Source organism: Haplochromis burtoni, unplaced genomic scaffold (genome assembly GCF_018398535.1).
Source record: "Haplochromis burtoni strain Fernald_Lab_line unplaced genomic scaffold, NCSU_Asbu1 Contig_39, whole genome shotgun sequence".
Lineage (NCBI taxonomy): Eukaryota > Metazoa > Chordata > Actinopteri > Cichliformes > Cichlidae > Haplochromis > Haplochromis burtoni.
The window spans coordinates 461,628-482,251 of record NW_024582400.1 but is presented as its reverse complement, the minus strand read 5'-3'; the positions used below and the strand labels follow the sequence as shown (position 1 = coordinate 482,251).

At 38.0% G+C, this 20,624-nt stretch overlaps 1 protein-coding gene across 8 annotated transcripts in view; it reads right to left on the bottom strand.

Annotated features, from left to right (window-relative positions):
- Positions 1-20,620, bottom strand: part of bin1b (bridging integrator 1b) — a 24,832-nt gene extending 4,212 nt beyond the window's left edge. For 2 of the 8 annotated variants that reach the window (XM_005919881.3, XM_042219862.1), the window contains exons 1-14: positions 20,250-20,620; positions 9,570-9,650; positions 9,024-9,078; positions 8,321-8,415; positions 7,889-7,924; positions 6,732-6,827; positions 5,499-5,606; positions 4,938-5,030; positions 3,762-3,847; positions 3,600-3,675; positions 3,466-3,521; positions 3,320-3,364; positions 2,607-2,649; positions 1,962-2,111 (exon numbers count right to left, since the gene is read on the bottom strand). In XM_005919881.3, the coding sequence (XP_005919943.1) occupies positions 1,962-2,111; positions 2,607-2,649; positions 3,320-3,364; positions 3,466-3,521; positions 3,600-3,675; positions 3,762-3,847; positions 4,938-5,030; positions 5,499-5,606; positions 6,732-6,827; positions 7,889-7,924; positions 8,321-8,415; positions 9,024-9,078; positions 9,570-9,650; positions 20,250-20,330 (1,101 nt within the window). In that variant the 5' untranslated portion in view covers positions 20,331-20,620. The remainder of the gene's footprint in view (positions 1-1,961; positions 2,112-2,606; positions 2,650-3,319; positions 3,365-3,465; positions 3,522-3,599; positions 3,676-3,761; positions 3,848-4,937; positions 5,031-5,498; positions 5,607-6,731; positions 6,828-7,888; positions 7,925-8,320; positions 8,416-9,023; positions 9,079-9,569; positions 9,651-20,249) is intronic. The other 6 variants (XM_042219859.1, XM_042219858.1, XM_042219860.1 and 3 more) reach the window with 6 other exon arrangements.
- Between the last annotated feature and the right edge of the window lie 4 nt (positions 20,621-20,624).

Sequence of the window (20,624 nt, the reverse complement as noted above, 5' to 3'; positions counted from 1 at the left end):
ACACACACACACACACACACACACACACACACACACACACACACACACACACACACACACACACACACACACACACACACACACACACCCCCACCAAATCCATGTTAGGAAGGTGTACCGTAATTGTCGGGCTATAAGCCGCTACTTTTTGCACAAGCTTTGAACCCTGCGGCTTTTAGTCAGGTGCGGCTTTTCCATGATTTTTGTGATATTGTAAGACGATTTGTTTTGTTTGTTCCGCTGTTGTACGGCACTACGTTGCCTGGTGGAAGGGCATGTGATCAGACACACAGTATCGGGGTTCAAGAGTGGTATGTTGGTCACGTGTCCATCCGCCAGGCAACAGTGCTGTACAAGTAGCGCGAAAAACAAACTTCAAAGTAGCGCTAGGCGTTCAGCGGGAGGCGTGGATGATGAGCGGCGATAAACTTGCGAAAAGCAAGTTATGCTCAACTCCACTGGTGGAATCTGACAGCGTGGAAAAGTGTGAAAACATCCACGATCACCAACGGATTTCGAAGGGCTGGACTGCTGCATGATGGAGAGGAGGACGCTGCCACGGCCCTTCTGAGGGTGTTCGACTCTGACACTGACAACGAGGATTTCTTTGGTTTTGTAAGTGACAACGAAGGAGAGAAGAAGAGTGGATGACGAAGCCATCCTGAGCCTGTTTCCGACACTGGAGGAGAGGACTTTGGTGGTTTTAGTGCGCAGGAAGAAGAGAAAGATGGTGAATGACTGACTTTTCTTCTTGTTAAAGCTGTGTCACTGCACCTGAGCCTAAAAGGTAGTCCGAATCTATTTTTCTGGTGTGCTGTTGGTTACTGCTATGTACTACATTTGTTACTCGTTTATGAAGCACAGTACATGTTTCCTACTTGTAATTACCGGTACTTGTACATATACCGAAAAAGTTATGCAAATATGTAACCTTAACTTGTTTTTCAAAATATTAATAAAAGTGATGTCTCCAAACAGCCATCTCTTTCCTGACAATTCGCTTTGTGCATATTCTCTTACATATGATGAGTCAACATTGAAACACCTGCGGCTTTTGGTCAGGTGCAGCTAATGTATGTACAAAACAGGATTTTCCCCTGATTTTAGCTTGTGCGGCTAATATTCAGGTGCGCTTTGTAGTCCGGGAAATACGGTAAAAGTGGAGACTGTTTACATTTGCTAGCGTCTGATAATTTAAGTGATGCTGATGTTCTTTTAAACCAGCGACTCCTCAAGTCTATGCTGCTGCTGCACCCTAGAGGATCTTAAAGTTACTGCAGGTGGGCCATGAGGGGTACATTATAATGAATGCATTTGTAATTTCAAACTTTGTAATTCATCAGTATTCATAATTTTAAAGGCTGAACTTTTTTCCTTTTTCATGTACCTCCGATGTGCCCATCTGTCAGGGTCACTCTAAAGTTAAACCTTATTCCCTATTTCACTTTACTTCCTGTTTTATTTTGAAGGTTAGATTCTGGTGTTTTTATGTCAGTCTTTATCAGGCCATTGTTGTATATGCTTTGTTTTCTTCTACTGATTCTCTGTGTTTGTAGATTTAAACTTTTCCTTCCTTCTTTGTGCAGCGCTCTGTGTTGTTTTTTTTATTAGATTAGTAAATAAGGTGCCATTTTGACATTGTCATTTTCAGTCTGCATTTGTCTTTCTGCAGGGATACACTTTATTACCAAAGATAACACTAACATTAAGACTAAATTAACAGTGATTTTGAATCAGGTTTGGGATTACAGCGTTCCTCAGGGCTTTACCCCAGGCCTTTTTTTCCTCACTCAGATACTGTAAAACTCGAGTTTCCTGTTAATAATGGAAACACATATCAGTGTGTTTTACTCAGTAGTGACTTTATCTTCCCCAACCTAGTCTAACAAGATATTTCTGTCAAAGTCATACAGGATCTTTTTATAGGTACCCAGAACATAGACATTTGCAGTCAGCCTGACCTGCAGCGTCGTGGTCGTGGAGTCTGTGTTAGTGTCGTGCATTGAGGGCTCATCCTCAAATGGGCTGACATTTTGCTGTTGCTGGTTCGGAGATGGCGTCATTCTTGGTGGAGGCCGACTGGGAGGTGGGCCAGGAGGCGGAGCAGACCTCTGTACATCCAGGAGGCGTTAAATCGAAATCACACAGCACCGCACACATGCAAAAGCAGTGAGGGAGACACGGGCATGGTAGTAAACAGAAGTAATGCGTGTGCATGTGTGTGTGTGTGTGTGTGTGTGTGTGTGTGTGCGTGCGTGCGTGCGTGTGCGTGCGTGTGTGTGTAATATGATGTTGCTTTAGAGGTTAGGGAATTCATTTTTTCACAAATTTGTTTGTTAATCATCATAAAAATGAAATACTAACTAACAACTGACAATCTAATTAAAGTGCAAATACTTTCAAACATTCATAGAGACAAATATCATTTTATCACATTTTAAGTTGGTTTTAAAGAGACGTTTACAGCAAAACTTCCTCTAATGATTTGTTACATTTTTTAAAAAATGATTCATCTTATTTTTTGACATTTTAAGATTTTATGAAACCTTTTAACATTCAGTTTAGGGTGTTTGGGGATTATTTAGTTGTTTATTTTTTCATTTTACCTTTGGTGCTGAGCTGGCCGACTCATTGTGGTTGGCTCCCTCACTGAGAGAAGACAGAAAGAGACAGAGAAAGAGAGAGAAAAATGAAGGGGAGAGGAAAAACAAGGGAGGACCTGAGCAGGAAATTACTCTGCACAAAGAATAAAACATTAAAACCATTTAAACCATACATGCAGTTCTGAGGTCTGTCCACAAGAAGGCAGCAATGAACTTTAAACAAACCTCTGTATCACGATTTCAAAAGCGTGCACATGACATCACAGACTTTGGTTATCGGGTATCAAACAACACAAATAGGAAGTATTTAATGTGATTTAAAAGGTCACAGCTTGTTCATTATTACTAACAGTTTGGCTGAATTTCTAATGTGTACTTGCAATGTAGAGATGGAGGGATGCCCACATACAGGTTCCAATCTAGGCTGGTGGAAGCACCTGATAACTCCTGCACAGCTTAGATGAATGCTTTTGTACTATATAGATACTATATGTTATTATTCTATATTTTAGCACCTCTGAGTCAGTGACCATGATAATCAACCAGAAAAGCAGGAGGATGTTGTGCCCATCTTTTATATACAGTCTGTAGTAGCCAAAATCAAGCACATGCATCACTTCAATCTTCAGACATGAAGCAGGTGGTTGCATGAAAAACACTCATGCTCATCAGCTTGTTTCCCACCAGGTGACGCCTTAAAGAGCAACAGATTTTACCTCTTTGCACATTCTTCTGTCTTTGACGCTGCAGTAGCACCTTTTCTGCAGCAGGGGGCATCGTGATGGACATTACTCTCCTTTCCTTTGCATGTTGTTGATTTTTTTTTTTAAATTATTATTATAACTTTATATTATAAGCTTACTTGATTTGCCTCTGCTCCTCCAGTTTGGTCATGATGTCATTCAGGTTTTCACTGAGCTGTGGAGACGCACAGAGGGCGTGTAGATTACAAACTGATCAGCGTTCACTTCAATTTGATCAGTTAGTTTGACTCACTTTGCTCATTTCTTTGTGGAACTTCTCCTGATGACCTGCCAGGCTCTGGAATGTGTTAACATAGACGCCAACACGCCTACAAACACGCACGCACGCACATTTTAAAAAATTTGATCTAAGGTGTCAAAAAAGATTTAGATGAAGAAGATGACAGTTTTTGACCTGTCCCAGAGTGCCGGAAGCTCGTCCTGTAACTCCACATTCAGCTCCTCAAAAATTTTCTGAGCTCGGCCCAAATCCTCCTCCGCCTACACACACACACACACACACACACACACACACACACACACACACACACACACACACACACACACACACACACACACACACACTTAATAATGGCAAATGTCAATGTCTTTAACACATCTCTAAATAAATAGAGTTTTCCATAAGCACACAAGCATGCAGGCAAGTACAGGGTTTCATACAGGAGCTACTGCGAGGGTGTAGATGACACAAGCAGAATGCAAACACTGCTGACTGGGAATCAAATTAAAATGAAGGCCTGCAGACATGATCAGCAGAGTCATTTTAATGAGTAACCACAGATCAATGTAGCTTCCAGGTCTGAAAAGTGAAACCACCACGGAAGAGTCTTAAACCTGTTTTTGTTCTAGAAGGCAGCGGGGGGGGGGCTTTATGACCTCACTAAGTCACTTTCCTGGTGAGTCTGAGGTCTCGGTCGCTAGTCTCAGGTCATACTGCATAAAACACCAAATTAATTGTAAATTATGGTCACTATTAGAGTCAGAAAGAAGAGACACCCCGGATATGCCTGTTGGCTAAAGAATTGCTATTTGAACTGACAAGAGCACACCAATGCACTGTGTGCCCATCTAAATCAAGCTGTATATAAATGTTGGCCAATCAGAAGCATAAAAACAATAACACAACACACAGACTGATGTATAAAAAGAAGATAAACACATACACTTTTGAAAAAATCCTTGTTTTACACAATGATGATGCAGGTTAAAACATTTAAAGAAGTGGCATTTCTCAAAAGACCTATGTGGATAGGACCTGAGGTCTCAATCTTTTACGCCATCTACAATACTGTGCTAAGAGGACGAGAAATGCAGCAACAGTAACAAGTTCTGCGACTTTGTTTACTTTTCTCAGAGGCCTCTGCTTTTCTTGTACTCCGGCAGTATCCGACAGATGTGGCAGCATCGATCTGATGCTGGGAGAATCCCAGCTGACTCACTGGCTGACGACTTGTCTGTCACAAGTTGCTGTGAAATAACTCCACGCTTCACAATGCTGATCATGTCAAAGGACCTGGGTTACAGTTTTCAAGGTGAGGAGGGGGTTGTCAGTGATGAACCAGAGTTTCACCTGGTTGTAGGAGAGGTTAGTCTGAGCCACCTGGTGAGCTGATATCAAACCCTGAGCCCAGCTGGGAGCCGCCATCTCCAACAGGGCTGCTGGCTAACCACACACACCATGCAAGAGAGAGAGACAGAGAGAGAGAGAGGGAGGGAGGAGAAGAAAGCAAACCAGAATTCAAGACAAATGCAAACATGTTAATTAGGATTTAGTTAGCGAGAGGTTCCACGAGTTTAACAAACGCTATTTAGTTAAACAGTCATTTTGATCCTTTGACTCGAGGTGGTGTAAAGACCAGTGTTTTTTTAACCCTCTGTGAATGCTGTGCTCCTGCAGTATGTAGAGGAACTTTTGCTGATTAGCACATCAGTAAAATATGATTAGGTCAAATGAAATTTTATGTTTTGTTTTACCAGCTGAAATACATATTTCTTTTTTGCCTTCACACATTGATGATGCCATTACATATAACATAAAAAAGTCAGTCCACCTTCAGCCAAAGACTCTGAACTGTTCCATTAAACATGCTCAAACACACACAAACGTGCACACACTCTCAGTGACGGTTACCTTGGCGATCTTGGCCTCATCCTTCTTTTTGCCTTTCTGCAAGGAGGTGAAGTGGTGGCGGGCGCTGTCAAAGTCCACCAACTTCCTGTCGCGCTTTGCTATACGAGCCTGCAGGAGAACACAGCTTTAAATATGTTTAAAGGGTGTAATGTCATACAATACTGTGCAAAAGTATCAACTCAGCCCTTATTTTATTTATATTTTGTGAGGAAATAGAGACATGTTTATTGAAACATGCAAACATACATGTAAATACAGCATATAGGGCAAAAACAGAGTTTGTACAATTCTATGTCAACATTTGTTCTGTTCTCTGTCAACATGATCCCACACTGCTTCAATAATGTTGAGGTCCGTGCTCTGTCGAGGCCAATCCATGACTGATAGTGCGCCACTGTGTGGTTTTATTTCCAGATATGATTTTACTACTACTATATCACTATCATGCTGAAAATGAAGCTGTTGCCAATCAAATGCTTTCAGATGGTTTTGCATGGTGGATTAAAATCTGATGGTACATTTCTGAGTTCTTAACTCATCAATTTTAACAAGATCTCCAACACCACTGACTGAAATGCAGCTCAAACCATGACAGAGCCTCCACCGTGTTTTACAGATGGCTGTAGACACGCACTGTTGTACCTCTCTGCTGATCTTCTCCAAACATACTGACAATGCTTTGGATTAATCACTCCACCAGATCGGTTTCCACTGATTTTCAGTCCAGTCCAGCTCTTGTGTAATTTTCATACCTCAGCCTTTTCTCCCTGTTTGCCTTCATTAAAAATGGCTTCTTGACAGCCAACCTTCCACTGAGACCATTTCTGATGAGGCTTCAGTGAACAGTGAACTTACGGACAGGACAGAGACACTTTTTAGATCTGAGACTTGTTCTTTTGTCCTCGACTTGTCCAGTTTCCTCAATTTTTTTAAGGACACACTGCACACCATGCAACATCAAGTAGTGTTTACATGTGTAAGAGATGTCTTTAATATAGGAGCAAATTATCAGTTTTTTAAAGTTTCAAGAAAAGCGGATTTTCAAATTAAATCCCAGTGCGTCTACACACTAAACAGATTTTTATTATCCACTTGCAAGTTTAGTGGGTGTTTGATTACATCTTTCAAACCCTGCGTTTTATTCAAACACAGTATGACAAACACCTTTTATTTAGAAAAGCCAACATGAGCAGTTGTTTTTGTCCTGTGGTTAATTTTCAGAAACATGCTCACCTTGATGTCAGGAAACTGAGAGAGGTACATGTCCATGTCCTGCAGAGATTTGTCCGTGATGCTCTGGTGGTAATCCAACCACATTGTGTCTGTATCCTGAAACACATAACACAATTACATAAACATCTACCTTTTCTTTTCTTTTTTACTCACTCTTACATCCTCCACGGCACTTATTCTTCTATTTTTTCTGACATTTTAATTTGTAGATGATTCAGGGGGACCTACTTATTTTCTTTTATAGTGGTGTAATAGTAACTGTAACTGTGGCCTTTTTTAAATTAATATTAAGACAAAGACCAAAATGCCATTGGTAGAGGGCTGCAAACATGCTTATTTCTGCTGTGAAGGTGCACATTTTAACATGCTCTGGGGACTGACTCACTTTGGAGCCAGTCTCTAGTCTAATCGGAAGTACTGCCGCTCCAAAGGTTGGCACTTAATTTGGTGTGTTCGGTGTCTATTTATTGCATGAAAAGACCATTTTTTAACCTGTAAACAAGTGTAAAATTGATCTGATTTCCAGAGGTTAACAACCTGTGAACTGCCTTGCATTTGCATTTAAGTAGGTCACTGCTCATTTACTTTGAAAGGCTCACCTGGACCCATGAGCTTCCAGCTTTCTCGGCTTGTAAAACTAAAGTAAACTGGAAATCCATATCAACTCCCAGCTTTTCCTGAATGTTTCCTGTACTTCCTTGAAATCCTGTTCATTGAACAGCTACAGTTTAGAGTGCTGCTCACAGTTTTTACACAGTGTTTAGTTGTTGTTGTTTTGCCTGTTAAAATGGTTATTGGCCGTTGTTTTTCAGTCGTTCTGATGATTTGCATACTTTTAAATATCTGCTACCGACCAGAATAAAGTGATCCTAAATGCTTTTAAGACAGCTATTCTAGGTTGTTTCTGGATATGTCGCTACAGTAAAATCTGTTAAAGAGTCTACACTAAAACCAAACTAAAAGCCCCTACTTCACAATGATCACCAGAATTAGTTTTAAGCTTTTACTTTCCATCGGTCATATGTTTAAAAATTCAAGAATGCTCACCAGTCTGAGCTTTTTGGTAGAAGTAAAGACATTTTCTCTCTGTTTTGATTCTTAAAACAATCTGTCCTGATGAGATCTGTGGGACACACTCAAAGTTTTCTATATTTTACCTCCAGGTTAATGTCCATCTCCTTCTCTATCAACTCCTTCAGGGTGGAAGGAGAGAGCCATGCAGTTAAGAAAAAGAAATTAAGTATGTTAGCGGGAAGAAAAAGAAGAAAAAGAAATCGAAGAAAGAGTCACACAAGAGAAATACAGTAATGTATGGAGGACCACAGCCACCTTTTAAAAATTATTGAACACATAAATAAGTAAATAAATAGATAAACAGAAACACAAGTGTTTTATATTTCTTTTTCATATTTGGTGGAATAGCATCTTTATTGTTTATTTGTGTTATTTTGGTGGTTATGGCCCTCCATAGACTGAAGTTTTTATGATATTTTTGTTATAATCAAACAGCTATATCATTTAGCTAATGAACGGATGCTGTTACAGAGAAGAGAGCAGCTCGGGTGAGATGTTTTTATTTCCTGTCTCACCTCAGCCAACGCGTCCATCTCCTCTTTGCCAAACCAGTCCGGTTCGTACATGTCCGCCAGACAGTCCTGCAACCGCCGCGACGCGTCATGCATGGCTGAAATACAAAGAGAAAAAACACACATAATTACACACAAGATGACCAGAAAAAAATAATTTACGCTCTTGATTGTAATTTTACATTTTGTTTCGTTTCTCATAGTATTGCTTGTCTCTTGTTGTTTTGCAGTGTTCTCGTGTTGAGTCTGTTTTTTGTGTCTTTATTATCACTTTGATCCATATTTTTTGGTCACTTAACATCTCTTTGTAGTAGAAACGTGCACAACTAGTCCACTAGTCAATTAAATACCGTCTCCTTGTGGCTGAGTTCTGTTGTTCCTACACACTTCCGGTTTGCAGTAACCGCACTCACAGTTGATTGTGGAGTATCTACAAACTGAGTTGTTGTAATGGTGACATGCTGTTGCAGCCAGGCTCAAATTCAGTGGACTCTTTAGAACGACCCATTCTTTCACAAATGTTTGTAAAGACAGACTATATGAAAGCTTCAAGAAACCATAATAAATGTGTCTGTGTGCAGCATGTTTTGGTTACAATTGACTTAAAAAGTGATATGAACCGACTGGAGAGTTCAGCATCAAACAAACTAGCTGCTTCGCTATGATACATGTTAAAGCACAGCTTGTAGCCTTTTTGCCAACTTACTTTTCACTGCTGCCAGGTACGCTTTCAGGTCCTTCTGCAGTTTGGTGCCTTCTCCCTGAAACAGGAAGCACAGTGAGCAACAACAACAATGTTTAAAACAAAAATTGAATGGAAATAAAAATGAAAACTACAATTAGTAAAAGCAATTATAAAATTCAAGCAAAAAAAAACCCACAAAAAAACCCACTGAAACAGAAAGTACAATGCGTTCCTTTAATGTTACTTTATTGTGAAGGGTAAATCCCACAGGAAGTCACTGTTGAGGTGCTAGGGATGCTAAAAAGCGTATGACCTTTGGTTTAACTTTAGTTTAATATGTTATGTTTCTTCTATGCTGCCTAGCACTAATATTAACTGGAAAATTACAAGAGTTGCAACAACTATTATTAATCTAATTAAAATACTACTAAGCAGATTTATTTATAAATGCTAATTAGAGGATAAACTAAAATAAAGCACTATGATAAAATATGTTACGACATTAACAAGTGCAGTTTATGGGCATCAGCAGCATCAGAGGTGCAGAACTTAAAAATGTCTCCAAACCATCTGCTTGTTGAAGTTGGCCACCATCTCCTCAAAGACAACATCTCGGGTCTCATCTGCTTTGCCAAGCTTCTGCAAGACCTGCAGAGAACACAAGAGGACACGGTGATTGATCTAGTCACACATTTTATTTCTGTGGCTATTTTAGATCTATAAGTGGAGGTATGTAGCGGTCTATTTTCAGGCCACTGTCATAGCCAGTTGACGTCTGTGGTTAACACCAGCTTTGTGTGTCAGCTTCAGCGAAGACATCTGAGTTAAAACTTGTTTTTAAATTTCAGCTTGAACTCAGAATTAGGATTAGGGTATTTAGTCCTGAAGGACTAAAACAGGTTTACACAGCAAATCCATGGAGCCCAAGGACTTAAGGGGACCTGTGTGCCAGTGAATCTCTTTAAATTTCAAGTTGGAAAGCAGTTTACTAAATAGTAGGTTCAACATACCATATACCCATAAATTCATTCAGTTGCAGCCTTTGTGGTGTTTAATGGTAAAGAATACAACAGTTTTCAAATATAGGCTCAATGTGCAAATTTGAAAGAAAGTCCACAAGTACAAATGAATGATTTTACCTTTGTTACTGATGCTCATCAGGGAAACACAAAGACATTAGATGCTATTGAAAAAAAAAAAAACTTTAGACCCTCACAGTTAATAGTAAAGAGATCCAAAATATTCTCCAGGTAATATTACACCTGGGACTTGATTGCACAGTACGCAGTGATGTCATGCTCATTACAACCCGCTCCAAGAAGATTAGGTATGCACACCATTAGTTACCATGGCAATGTACCCAGGTAAGAATTGGGTAGTACAGGATTCCCTAATGCACCCTCTGGAAGTTGCACACCAAAAAACCCCCAAAATACACATAAACACGTATAAAATGAGCACAAAACAACCTGGAAGAGATGCAAATGCATCACAATACGATACAAAAAAGTGCAAAACTATACATTTAACATAAATAGAAAGAGGCAAAAACACCCACAAACAAACATGAAGAAAAATTAAGCCAAATAGTTCCTGTTTAGATGAAATGCAAAATAACCCAAAAAAGAAGATATGATTTTTTTTTCATGGACACAAAACATGACCACATTTGAAACTGAAAAAAACAAACAGAAAATAACCAAGAAAACTAAAGTACAAACTAAATAACTGTAAAGAAAAAAATGTTTAGTAACCAGAATAAAAATGAAAAATGACCAAAAAGGACAGAGAAAATTTTAAAGACAGGTGCAAAAGCAGAAGCAGAGACACAAAAGGGACCACATGTAAAAATTACGGACATTACTGTTTGGTCGATTATTTATTTGTTGTAACATTGCTTCATGGCCTGTTTAGATGGTGCCACATTTGTAAGGAAGATGCATTTGAGGTTGACCAGTAGACTTGAGTATGTGTGTTTGTGCTCATGAAAAATCTGCCAAACAGCATGCCAAAATACGAAAAACACCCAAAGCAAGACAAGAGGTGCAAAAATGAAGCGAAAGATAATAACCAGAAAGAAAAGAAAAATGTCCAGAAAAATTCACAAAGGATGCAAAACAACAAAAAGAGATGCACATCAAAATACTAAACAAGCGCAAAGTGAAGAAAACTTTTTACAAAACAACTAAAAATATGAAAAAATAGACACAGATTCAAAAACTACAGCAAACAGAAACTAAATGACAGGAAAGAGACACATAATAACCCAAGAGAGATTCAAGCTGAGCACAGACAGAGAAATAAATGGACTAAAAATAAACTGCAAATGACACAAACCAATGAAAAATAATAAAAAACAACAACAACTAAATGTAAATGCAAAGCAGTGAAAAAAAACCCAGACAAAAGAAACAAAAAGCTGAAATTGAACACAGATGGAAGCAAACTGATGGCAACAAAACAGTGAGAACAGATTCATGTTCCAGTCCTTCTATAAGTCATGAACCAGCTGTATCACAATACATCTGAGTGCTGTGTGTGAGACATCTTTAGAAGAGAATTCACTTCATCTATGGCATCTTTTAAAATTAGGGCAGAGTCAGCAGGTGTGAGGTCAAAGGTCAAAGCCTCTGTGTCCTGTGACCCGACAGTTTTTTGAAATGACAATGTTTTTCAATTTTCTTTCTATATGATGTTTGCTACTTTTTATTTATGTATTGTTTTATGTTTCATATAAATATATTTTTAGTTTTATTTTCTAATGATTTTAATAAAATTAAAATGTTTTTTTTATTAATTTTAATATTAATAATAATTGAATTTCTGGATTTTTGTATGTTTTGGGTTGTTTGATCTTTTCTAAACAGTTTCTACTATTGTTCAGTTATATTTTCTAGATAGTTTTTAAATGTTTCCCTTACTTTCTGAATTTGTTTCTACAAGTGCTTTCATTTTATAGTTTCTTATTTTGTTCAAAAGGTAATTTAAACAATTTATTTACTGATATTCTTAGTAATGATAAGTATAAGTGACATCTTTTGGCTTCAGTTTTTTTCTTCTGTTGTTAGTTGAAGGTCAGCAGCTAATCTGATCAGATGACTGACTGCAAGCACATGGACGAGCATCCACAACACCTACACCTCCGCCACCTGCCGCCCTAATCCTCTGACGGATACACAAACCAACATCAACACTCAGAGGGGACTTCCCCACTAGTCTGTTTATAACTCTCCAAGAATATCATCATCACACATCAGGAAAAACTTGTTCTTCATCTAAAACATGCACGCTGAAGAAAAGCGTAAAAGTCATGGTCCATTCAGGTCAGTAGAGAAAAAAATCATGAATCAAACCCGAGTTTTGCTCTGTAATGGTTTGTGACTGTGCTGGTTTATCTATCTTTTCGAGGACCTGTGCAAATCTCCAACTACATCAGGACACTTTGGTCAGTCCTCATAGTGGGACAAACCTCCAAAGACCTGTTTCAGGACACAGTCTTAGGTTTTGGCTCATAATCACGGCAGCATAACGTCCTCGCAAAGACAGATGTACAAATGTGTGTCATTACTGTCCACTGCATATTGGTGTTGAGTTTCAACCTCCCCAAAATACACCCGGAGCACACACAGAGGGAGTTTGAGGGGTATTAAGAGTGACGAAGAGGAGGTCCAGGGGCAGCTAAATATAGATTCATCCTCCCATGAGCCCCACCCATAGCAGCAAGGCATGCTGGGAGTCCTGGGAGGGAGGACAAGTGTTCAAGCCAAGCAGGGCAACTTTGAGGTTTGGTAAGTTTGGAATCAAATTACTAATTTTAGAGAGCTAAAATTAGTGGACTTATTATTAGGCATTAATTTGTAAGATAAAAGATGACTAAACAAAATTAGTTTATCTATATAAATTACTTTAACATTTAAATACTTCATTTAAAAATCTCACATTCTGGTTTTATTTTTGTTTTTTGTAACATTTTAGCAAAAGAAAAACACATTTTAAAACATTTAGTGTCTCTAAATCTTTAGTATATTTTGAATTTCGTCTTTTAATTACTGTGATTTATTTATTGTTGATACCATTTTCATTATTCTTTAAAATTCAATAGAAGGAAGGAAACTATAAATAAATATGAAAACACTCTTAAAATAATTTTTGTATTATTTCTCCATTATTTCTTATAACAACTCTAAATTTCATTTTTTAAAAATATGAAAATAAAAATCAGAGTATGTTTGTCTTCAGTCCGATGTAAACATTTTAAATTTACTCTTTAGACCGGAGGGTGAACTGATTAGAATTTCATGGCCAAAAGCCAAAGATGAAGACGACCATGATGAAGGCCAAAAGGTAAGGGCTGATTTGCTGATAAGAAGCACAAATGTAGAAAAGAATGAAAAATTATATTTTAGATCCTAAAGTTCTGGACATGACTACTTGATGGAGGTGCACATGAAGCAATTATTCTAGTTCTTCTTCTTGTTATTATTATTATGAATAACCACATTATTAGGTTATCATTAGGTAACAGTTCTATTAACATTGCATTTTTTAAGCAGTTTCATGGAAATTAAAATGCTTTTCCTCATCCTCATTGCCAATTGTGTAATCACAGTATTTTGCTGTATCTTTTCCTTTTGACTAAATTGGTTGTCAGTCTGCTTCCTAACTCCAAATGCAATTTAGAGTCAAATCTTTTGTTTTTTCAAGTCCAGAGCCTCAAAACCTGAAAACAGCATTTTCAATCATAGCCCAGATCCTGCAATAAGGCTTTTGAAACCTGAGCCTCAAGCATTCACAAGAAAATGGTGACTGAGGTCTTTAAAGTAACCACGTACAAGCAGACAGTTCAGAAAACCAACAAACTTTCAAATCACAGAGTGAGTAGCTGATGTTTTAAATTGAATAAATGCTAGAATAACTGTGATGAATAAAAGTGATGAATAAATCTTTTCTTCGGCTTAAATAGAGTTGGTATGGTACCACTATGGAAAAAAACTGAACCAATGATCAGTATTTAGCCTGTTTTTTAAACTAAAGTAGCGCTGAACTTTGTAGTTCAGGCAGTTTGACAAAATTACTTAAAGGTGGGAATAACTATCCATGTAGAGCAGTTTAGGAAGAAATTTGGGATAAAGTTTTCATTCGGTGAGGAGAAGGGAGCTCAGGTGGGGGCGTCGACAAAACATTAGGGCACTGGTTGGTGTCACAGGTTGCGTCCTCTTTGACTCCAAGTGCCACAACAGGTCTCCAGCTGTTTTCTAAAGAGCACCACCTCCACTGCCACTACGCTCACCCAGATTCATCTGTGGGGAATTTTCCCAGCATGCTATGCATCACAGCTGACTGGATGATATTATATCACTATGACAGTCATGGCGGCACCCAGGAAAGTCTCCGGATTGTTGGGCCAGCTGGTCCGAATCAAATTATTACTGTGCACCCGGCCGGTACCCGAGTCGAACCCAAAGTGCAGCAGTAGAGTGTGTGTGTGTGTCTTTAAATTTGAGCTTTTAAGCAGTATTTTCTCAGAATTTTCAGTTAGTCTCTCAAAAGTTTGAGATAAAAGTGCAAAATCTTGATTTATCAATGGCAAAAAGTGCCTGTGTTTTGCTTTTTTAGCTTTTAATCTTCCATAGCTTTGTCTGCAGCAGAAAGGACAACTTAAGGGGTCATTTCTGTAAAGCTCTGCACCATTTTCACATGGTTAATGGCTTGATTAACTGTAGTAAGCTTTAATCGTATCTAGCATGCTCATAATGCTAATGCAACAGGTGGTATTCTGTCGGTGTATACATTTGAGGTTTATGTATTTCTATAGTACATCAAAAAAAACATTTTTTAAACATAAACATTTAAGTAAAATGTATTTGAAATATATTAAATCAAGGTTTTATTTATTTGTTTTAAATAATGAATAATTAAAGAGAATATGCTTGTTATAAACTGAATATATACCAAATTCCATTAAGTTGTACATATGTAACAATATTAGATGTAAAATTTACACGCACAAAGTAACCGATTTGGACATTCATATTTTTTGAGTGTATAAGAATCACTCAGTTTTACAAGCGTCTCTTCTTCCTTTGCTTCAGGTAAAGTTTCAACCTGCAGGATTTTGGTCTGCATATTTAAAAACAGTCTGATCTCTCTGCTGTGGATGGGAGGACAGACACTGGAGTTTAACAACGTAAAGCGAGCGTGGAGGGCAGCGTGCCAGCAGACAGACAGCTGAAGCCAGCCCCTCCCTCCTCCCCACCTCCCCTCCGCCTCGGCTGCCAGCCTTCAGCGGGAAGATGATACTCTGACCTTCCTCTTTACTCACCGCACCACAGCTCAAAGACTGAAAGCTCAGGGACAGAAAAAGCTGCGGTCTTTCTGATTTCTTCTGCTGCATGAATGCCAAGATGAATTTCCAGAAAACAAACTACGTATTTCCTGTGTTTTTAAATGCAATCCACTATGTTTTCCTCTTGGACACTGAAATCAGCCAAAGACTTTTTGGTAATATTTCTGGTACCTGGTGTACCAGAAATATTATTAAGAAAGTTGATTGGACTTTCATATGTGCTGGTATTTTAGTTTTTTAGAAAATAAAAGCATAAAAAATAGTTATTAAACCATTTTAAACAATTTAACAAATACTCTTGATTTGATTAATTTGACTTTGAGGTATAATTCATTGTCTGCTTGCTTCATTTATTGGTGTTTGAGCTGAATGTTGGATCTGGATATAATAAAATTTCAGTCGCTGATCAGGTGTATTCACAGACTACAGCTTTAGAAATTAAAGCCATTTTATCAATCAAATCAAGTTTGCTGCAGCTGGATAAAAAACCCCTGTGCTGATATTTTAACTTGATTACTCTTTGCCCGATTGATGACTTTAACACAAGTGAAGCCTGATAGGGGAAAGCTCTCTTGAACATGCTGGACTTTATCTCTCTCTCTCATTTTAAAGAGTACCCTCCACCTAAATAAGCTCTCCCATTCAGACACGGGGAACATAGGACATGGATGCCATTTCCTTCAGCAGCGAGCGACAGTGGCAGCGGCTGCTATTTAAAGTCCATTCAAGAGAAATGATCAATCAGGCTCTGGTGGCTCAAACAGCAGAAGGGCAGCACCATTTAAATTATGCATCCATATAGCCAGTGTTGCTATGAAAAAGTATGAAAAACACATTTGTTCCATTTTTAATATAATGACATTTTAAACTTTCTTGTTATATGAGACAAACTTTTTCCCAACATAAGAAGTTATTTTGTTATTCTATTCGTGTTCCCCTGTGGAGGACTCCTACTGACTCCAGCTGCTTGATGTTGGGCGTCTACTAGACAAAATAACAACAGATTTAATTACACATTTATGTTCCCCTCAGGTTAAACTGGTTTATGTTTTGGATCCCATGATCTTCAGGTGCACTTTATGCACACTCTAGCAAAGCTAAACACATTTCCTTGAGCCTCAAATAGTCATATTTCATCCAAATTTTCAGCTGCTCCTTTATTTCCCGAGGAGTCAGGAGAGCTAATCTTGGGTGGCATCCCAAAGCAGAACAGAACATGCGAGCTATAGGTCCGTGTCATTAAACCACTGCAGAAGAAGGAAGATCAGGACCTATTCTGATCATTTCCAGCTCTTTATCCTTTTTACCTGGGCTTTGCATGAAATAATCCTTATTCATCTTATTCCATACTCCCTCAGTGCATCCTCTGTCTGAAACAAGTCATTTGAGCTCCTCCCTCTTTAAGAAAGTTTTCTTCTGACTTGTTACTCCTCACAAACAGAAGGTTCAAACAGCAAGTGGGTGGGGCTTTTGTGGTTTAGATGACCATGGTATGTGCTCTCTGTTACATCACACAGATCCATAAGCAGAAAATAACTCTGTGAAATGTAGAAATTAGGGTAGTCTGTCATCTGAGCTTTTGGTTTTCAGAGCTACTTATGCACAGACTGATCTCATTATCTGAAACTTTGAGCATGATTAATATAAACATCCACCACTGCAACAGGAGAACATGACAGAACATAAACAAATGCAGATTAGGCTCTTTCCAGATCTGAGTTTTATTTGTATGCCAATTTACCCACTTTCACTCAGCGCAATATTTACTTATGAAACATTATAAGATTTTTTTTCTATACTTCCACAGCTTTTAAAATCTTTACCTGATGAAAACAATTTATTGCAGTTCTTGCTACCAAGTGTGGTGCGACAAGTTATCAGGTATTGGAGACAATTACTTTTGCACACCGGGGCAGGTAGGTTTGGAAAATATTTTTCCTTATGAAGTCAACATTTAAAAACTGCATTTTGTAATTGCTCTGGTTATCTTTGTCTGATATTAAAATGTTTTGGATGATCTGAAACATTAAAGTGTCACAAATATGCAAACAAAAATGTAGAAAACTGAAAGCTACGGTCTTTCTGGAGAGCTCCTGTTGCTTTTCCAGGACTATACATTATATTTTTCTCACCACTGGCACGTAACACTCAGCAGAAGATTAAGCAAAGTCAAACCTGATAATAAAAATGTGTGATCTGTGTTGCTCAACTGAATAAATTGTTGTTGGCCTGTGTCCTTATTCTTTATGCTAAGCTAACACAGTTCCCTACTACCAACACTGAACAACTTCTTCACCCAATTTCTGGTCCTGATTTTCAAGAACAATTTGTTGTGTTTATATTTTGAGGAAATTTTAACTTTTAGGACTCAAAAACTAAAATGGCTTCAAAATGTTTGTGGTGGCTAGATTTAAAAGTGACCGTGGCTGCACGCTTGTGTCATTTTGGGGAGGCAATCTTGAAGACACAGCAACTGAGCTTTGCAGTATATGTGAAATCTCTACGAATGACTGACTTACTGACTGACAGCACTCCTGGTGTGGCCCTGAGGTGATTAGAGGTTAAGGCCTCAGCAGGCTTAAGTAAGAAGAGTGATTAGTGCAGACAATAATAACTCAGAGCTGAACACAGACTGTTGATCAGGTTTCATTTGGTCACTTTTACAACTATTTTCTCTCCTCTTTTCTTTCTGTTTTTAATGAAAGACTTTAAAGCCTTTTAAAGTGGCACCTAGATTGCTCCCCAAAAACCAATTACAAGCACGGTGACAAAAAATGATCACAATGAAATACTGTTAACCTCCTTAAAAGACAGATTTGACATATTTTAGAAATACTTTACAACTTTCTTTATTTAAAATATTTTAATATTATTAAATGTTAGGCAACTGTCACATTCCATAAATTCCGAGCTGAGGGGTTTATATGTGACAAACCCCTCAATCTATTTTAAGGAATTTTAAAGGATTTTAATCATAAAGGGGCATTTCGAAATGTAAAATTGACCTTTAACTTGTTTAAAACCTAATGAAAACACGCTTATATAAAACAATCTATTAGTTCCCCCAAAATAAGGAATTTATCCCAATGGCTCAGATCTTACCCCATAAAACACTTTCAATTGTGCCTTAAGTATATTTAAAGCACTTTTGTGATTAAAATCCTTTAAAATTAAAATGCTTTAAAATGTTACAGTCTGCATGTATAAATAATTTCTTTGATTTAAAATACTTCATACTTCAACTTTCTTCTGTGCCTTAAACCCCTTTATCTAAAATACTTAAATATGAAGCAGTCTATTGGATCCACATTGTTTTTATCTCAAAATGCTATATTGTCTTTAATTAAGTAACTGGTGGCTTCCAAACTATTGACAGTTTACCCCTTAAGCCCATTTAAACTATAGTTTAAACCATTGAAAGTACTTTTGAGATATTGCAGTTTGATAATTGTTATTTAAATACCACAACCACCTCATTTTTACCTTAATTTCAAATGTGTTTAAGACTATCACTGAACTGTATTCTAACTGTGCCATAAATCGACCCATGACTGATAAATAAGGGATTAACTTGCTAATATTTGGCAAACCCCTCAATCTACTGTGAGGAATTTAAATGGGTTTTAACCACGAGAATCACCTCTGGGGTTTATTTTAAACTCTTTTTAAATTCTACAGTACAGTGGATCCAATTTGATACGTTACAGACTCTTAATATAACTCTGCTGTTTGTCATTAATAAACAGTTGAGTGATAAATATATTAAGTAAATGATTAGCCGATTGACATTTATTGTAATGGGTGTTAACCACAAAGAGCACCCTTGTATATGATCTTGGACCCTTTTTAAACCCATTCATTGGCTACACTGGACTTTCACATTAGTTAAAGATATTAGAGCACTACAAATCACAGATGGCTTCCATGATATATGAAATTTTTACCCCTTAAAACCACCTTAAACTCTACATAGCTTGCCAGTGTTTGATAATAACACCAGCATTCAAACTTCTCATCCATATATGGTAATTCTGGCCTCCTAAAAACACCATGGAAACAGCTTAAATGCTAACTTTCAGGGTTCAAAAGGCTCCAAACAATTGGGTGATGTCAAAGTGGTTGCATCCATCTTTTATCTACAGTTTATAGTTTCCACCTAATTAAGAGTTAAAAGCCTTTTAAGAGATCTTTCATGCTACTGGAGATTTTACCTCATATACTGTAAAAACTATTTAAAGTGCTTTTTTTAGTAATTCAGGAAACAGGGCAAAAGTAAAGATTCAACCTGGAGGAGCAAAGGAACAAAGAGCAGTCTGGTTCCACCTGGAAATACATTTTGTTCCATTGAGTGGTAAAATAATGTTACTGTGCCACATTCAAGCCTAGAAACTTATTGTTTTGCTTTTATAATCTGGAAAAGAGCATTTAAAATGATGCACCAAAACAAAAAAGGGGGATTTGGACGATTTGTTCTTCTGTAACTTGTGGCTAAGTTGCCCTGACATGACAACAAAAGTTTGAGGGGGAGCAATCAAATTTCAAATCAAACTTCAGGGGGAGGACCATCCCAGGCCCTACTTTTAACTCAAGGTTTTCATTTATTAATACTGTGGAATTTAAGATGCTATTAAAAAGGTTTTAAATCTCTGAATATTTTATGAAATACAGTTACATGCGGTTTGGATGTTTGGTGAATATATTACGATGCTGCAGTCGATTTAATGGGACAGGTTGATCCAAACTGAAACTTTCCTTAGAGAAAACCTTTTTTGTAGTCCGTTAACTCTCCCTCGTTTGAAGGTACAAAGTTATGGGATCCAGTTTCACGCCAGGACACTGTGTCCCGCTGCCATGCGAGCCTCCTGTGCTGATCGGCTGAATGAAAAGTTGACCATTCTTACCTTCTCCTGCGCTCTGGTAAGCCTCTTCTGGACGTTGATGGCCAGTTTCCCGGCGGTGACCCCTTTCCCTATCTCGGCCATGTCGCGCGTGGCGTGGAGGACTCCCCTTTGGTGTCAGGACCAGCGAAGAAGGAGTGCGGCTTAAGTTGTGCCTCTTCTGGATGCCGACGGTGCGTAAAACCCCTTCGGAGGGACACTTGGCTCGCTGTGCGTAACTCTAATCCTGCTGACAGCTTCTTAAAGGTGCAATGCGTAATTTAATCCTATTTGTGTTTAGTAAAACCAAAACAGAAAAACTGAACAGAGTTTGGTGAATAAGGAGGAACAGATTCAGAAATCGTCCTGCTCTCGATTCTAACTGGTAATTGACAGACA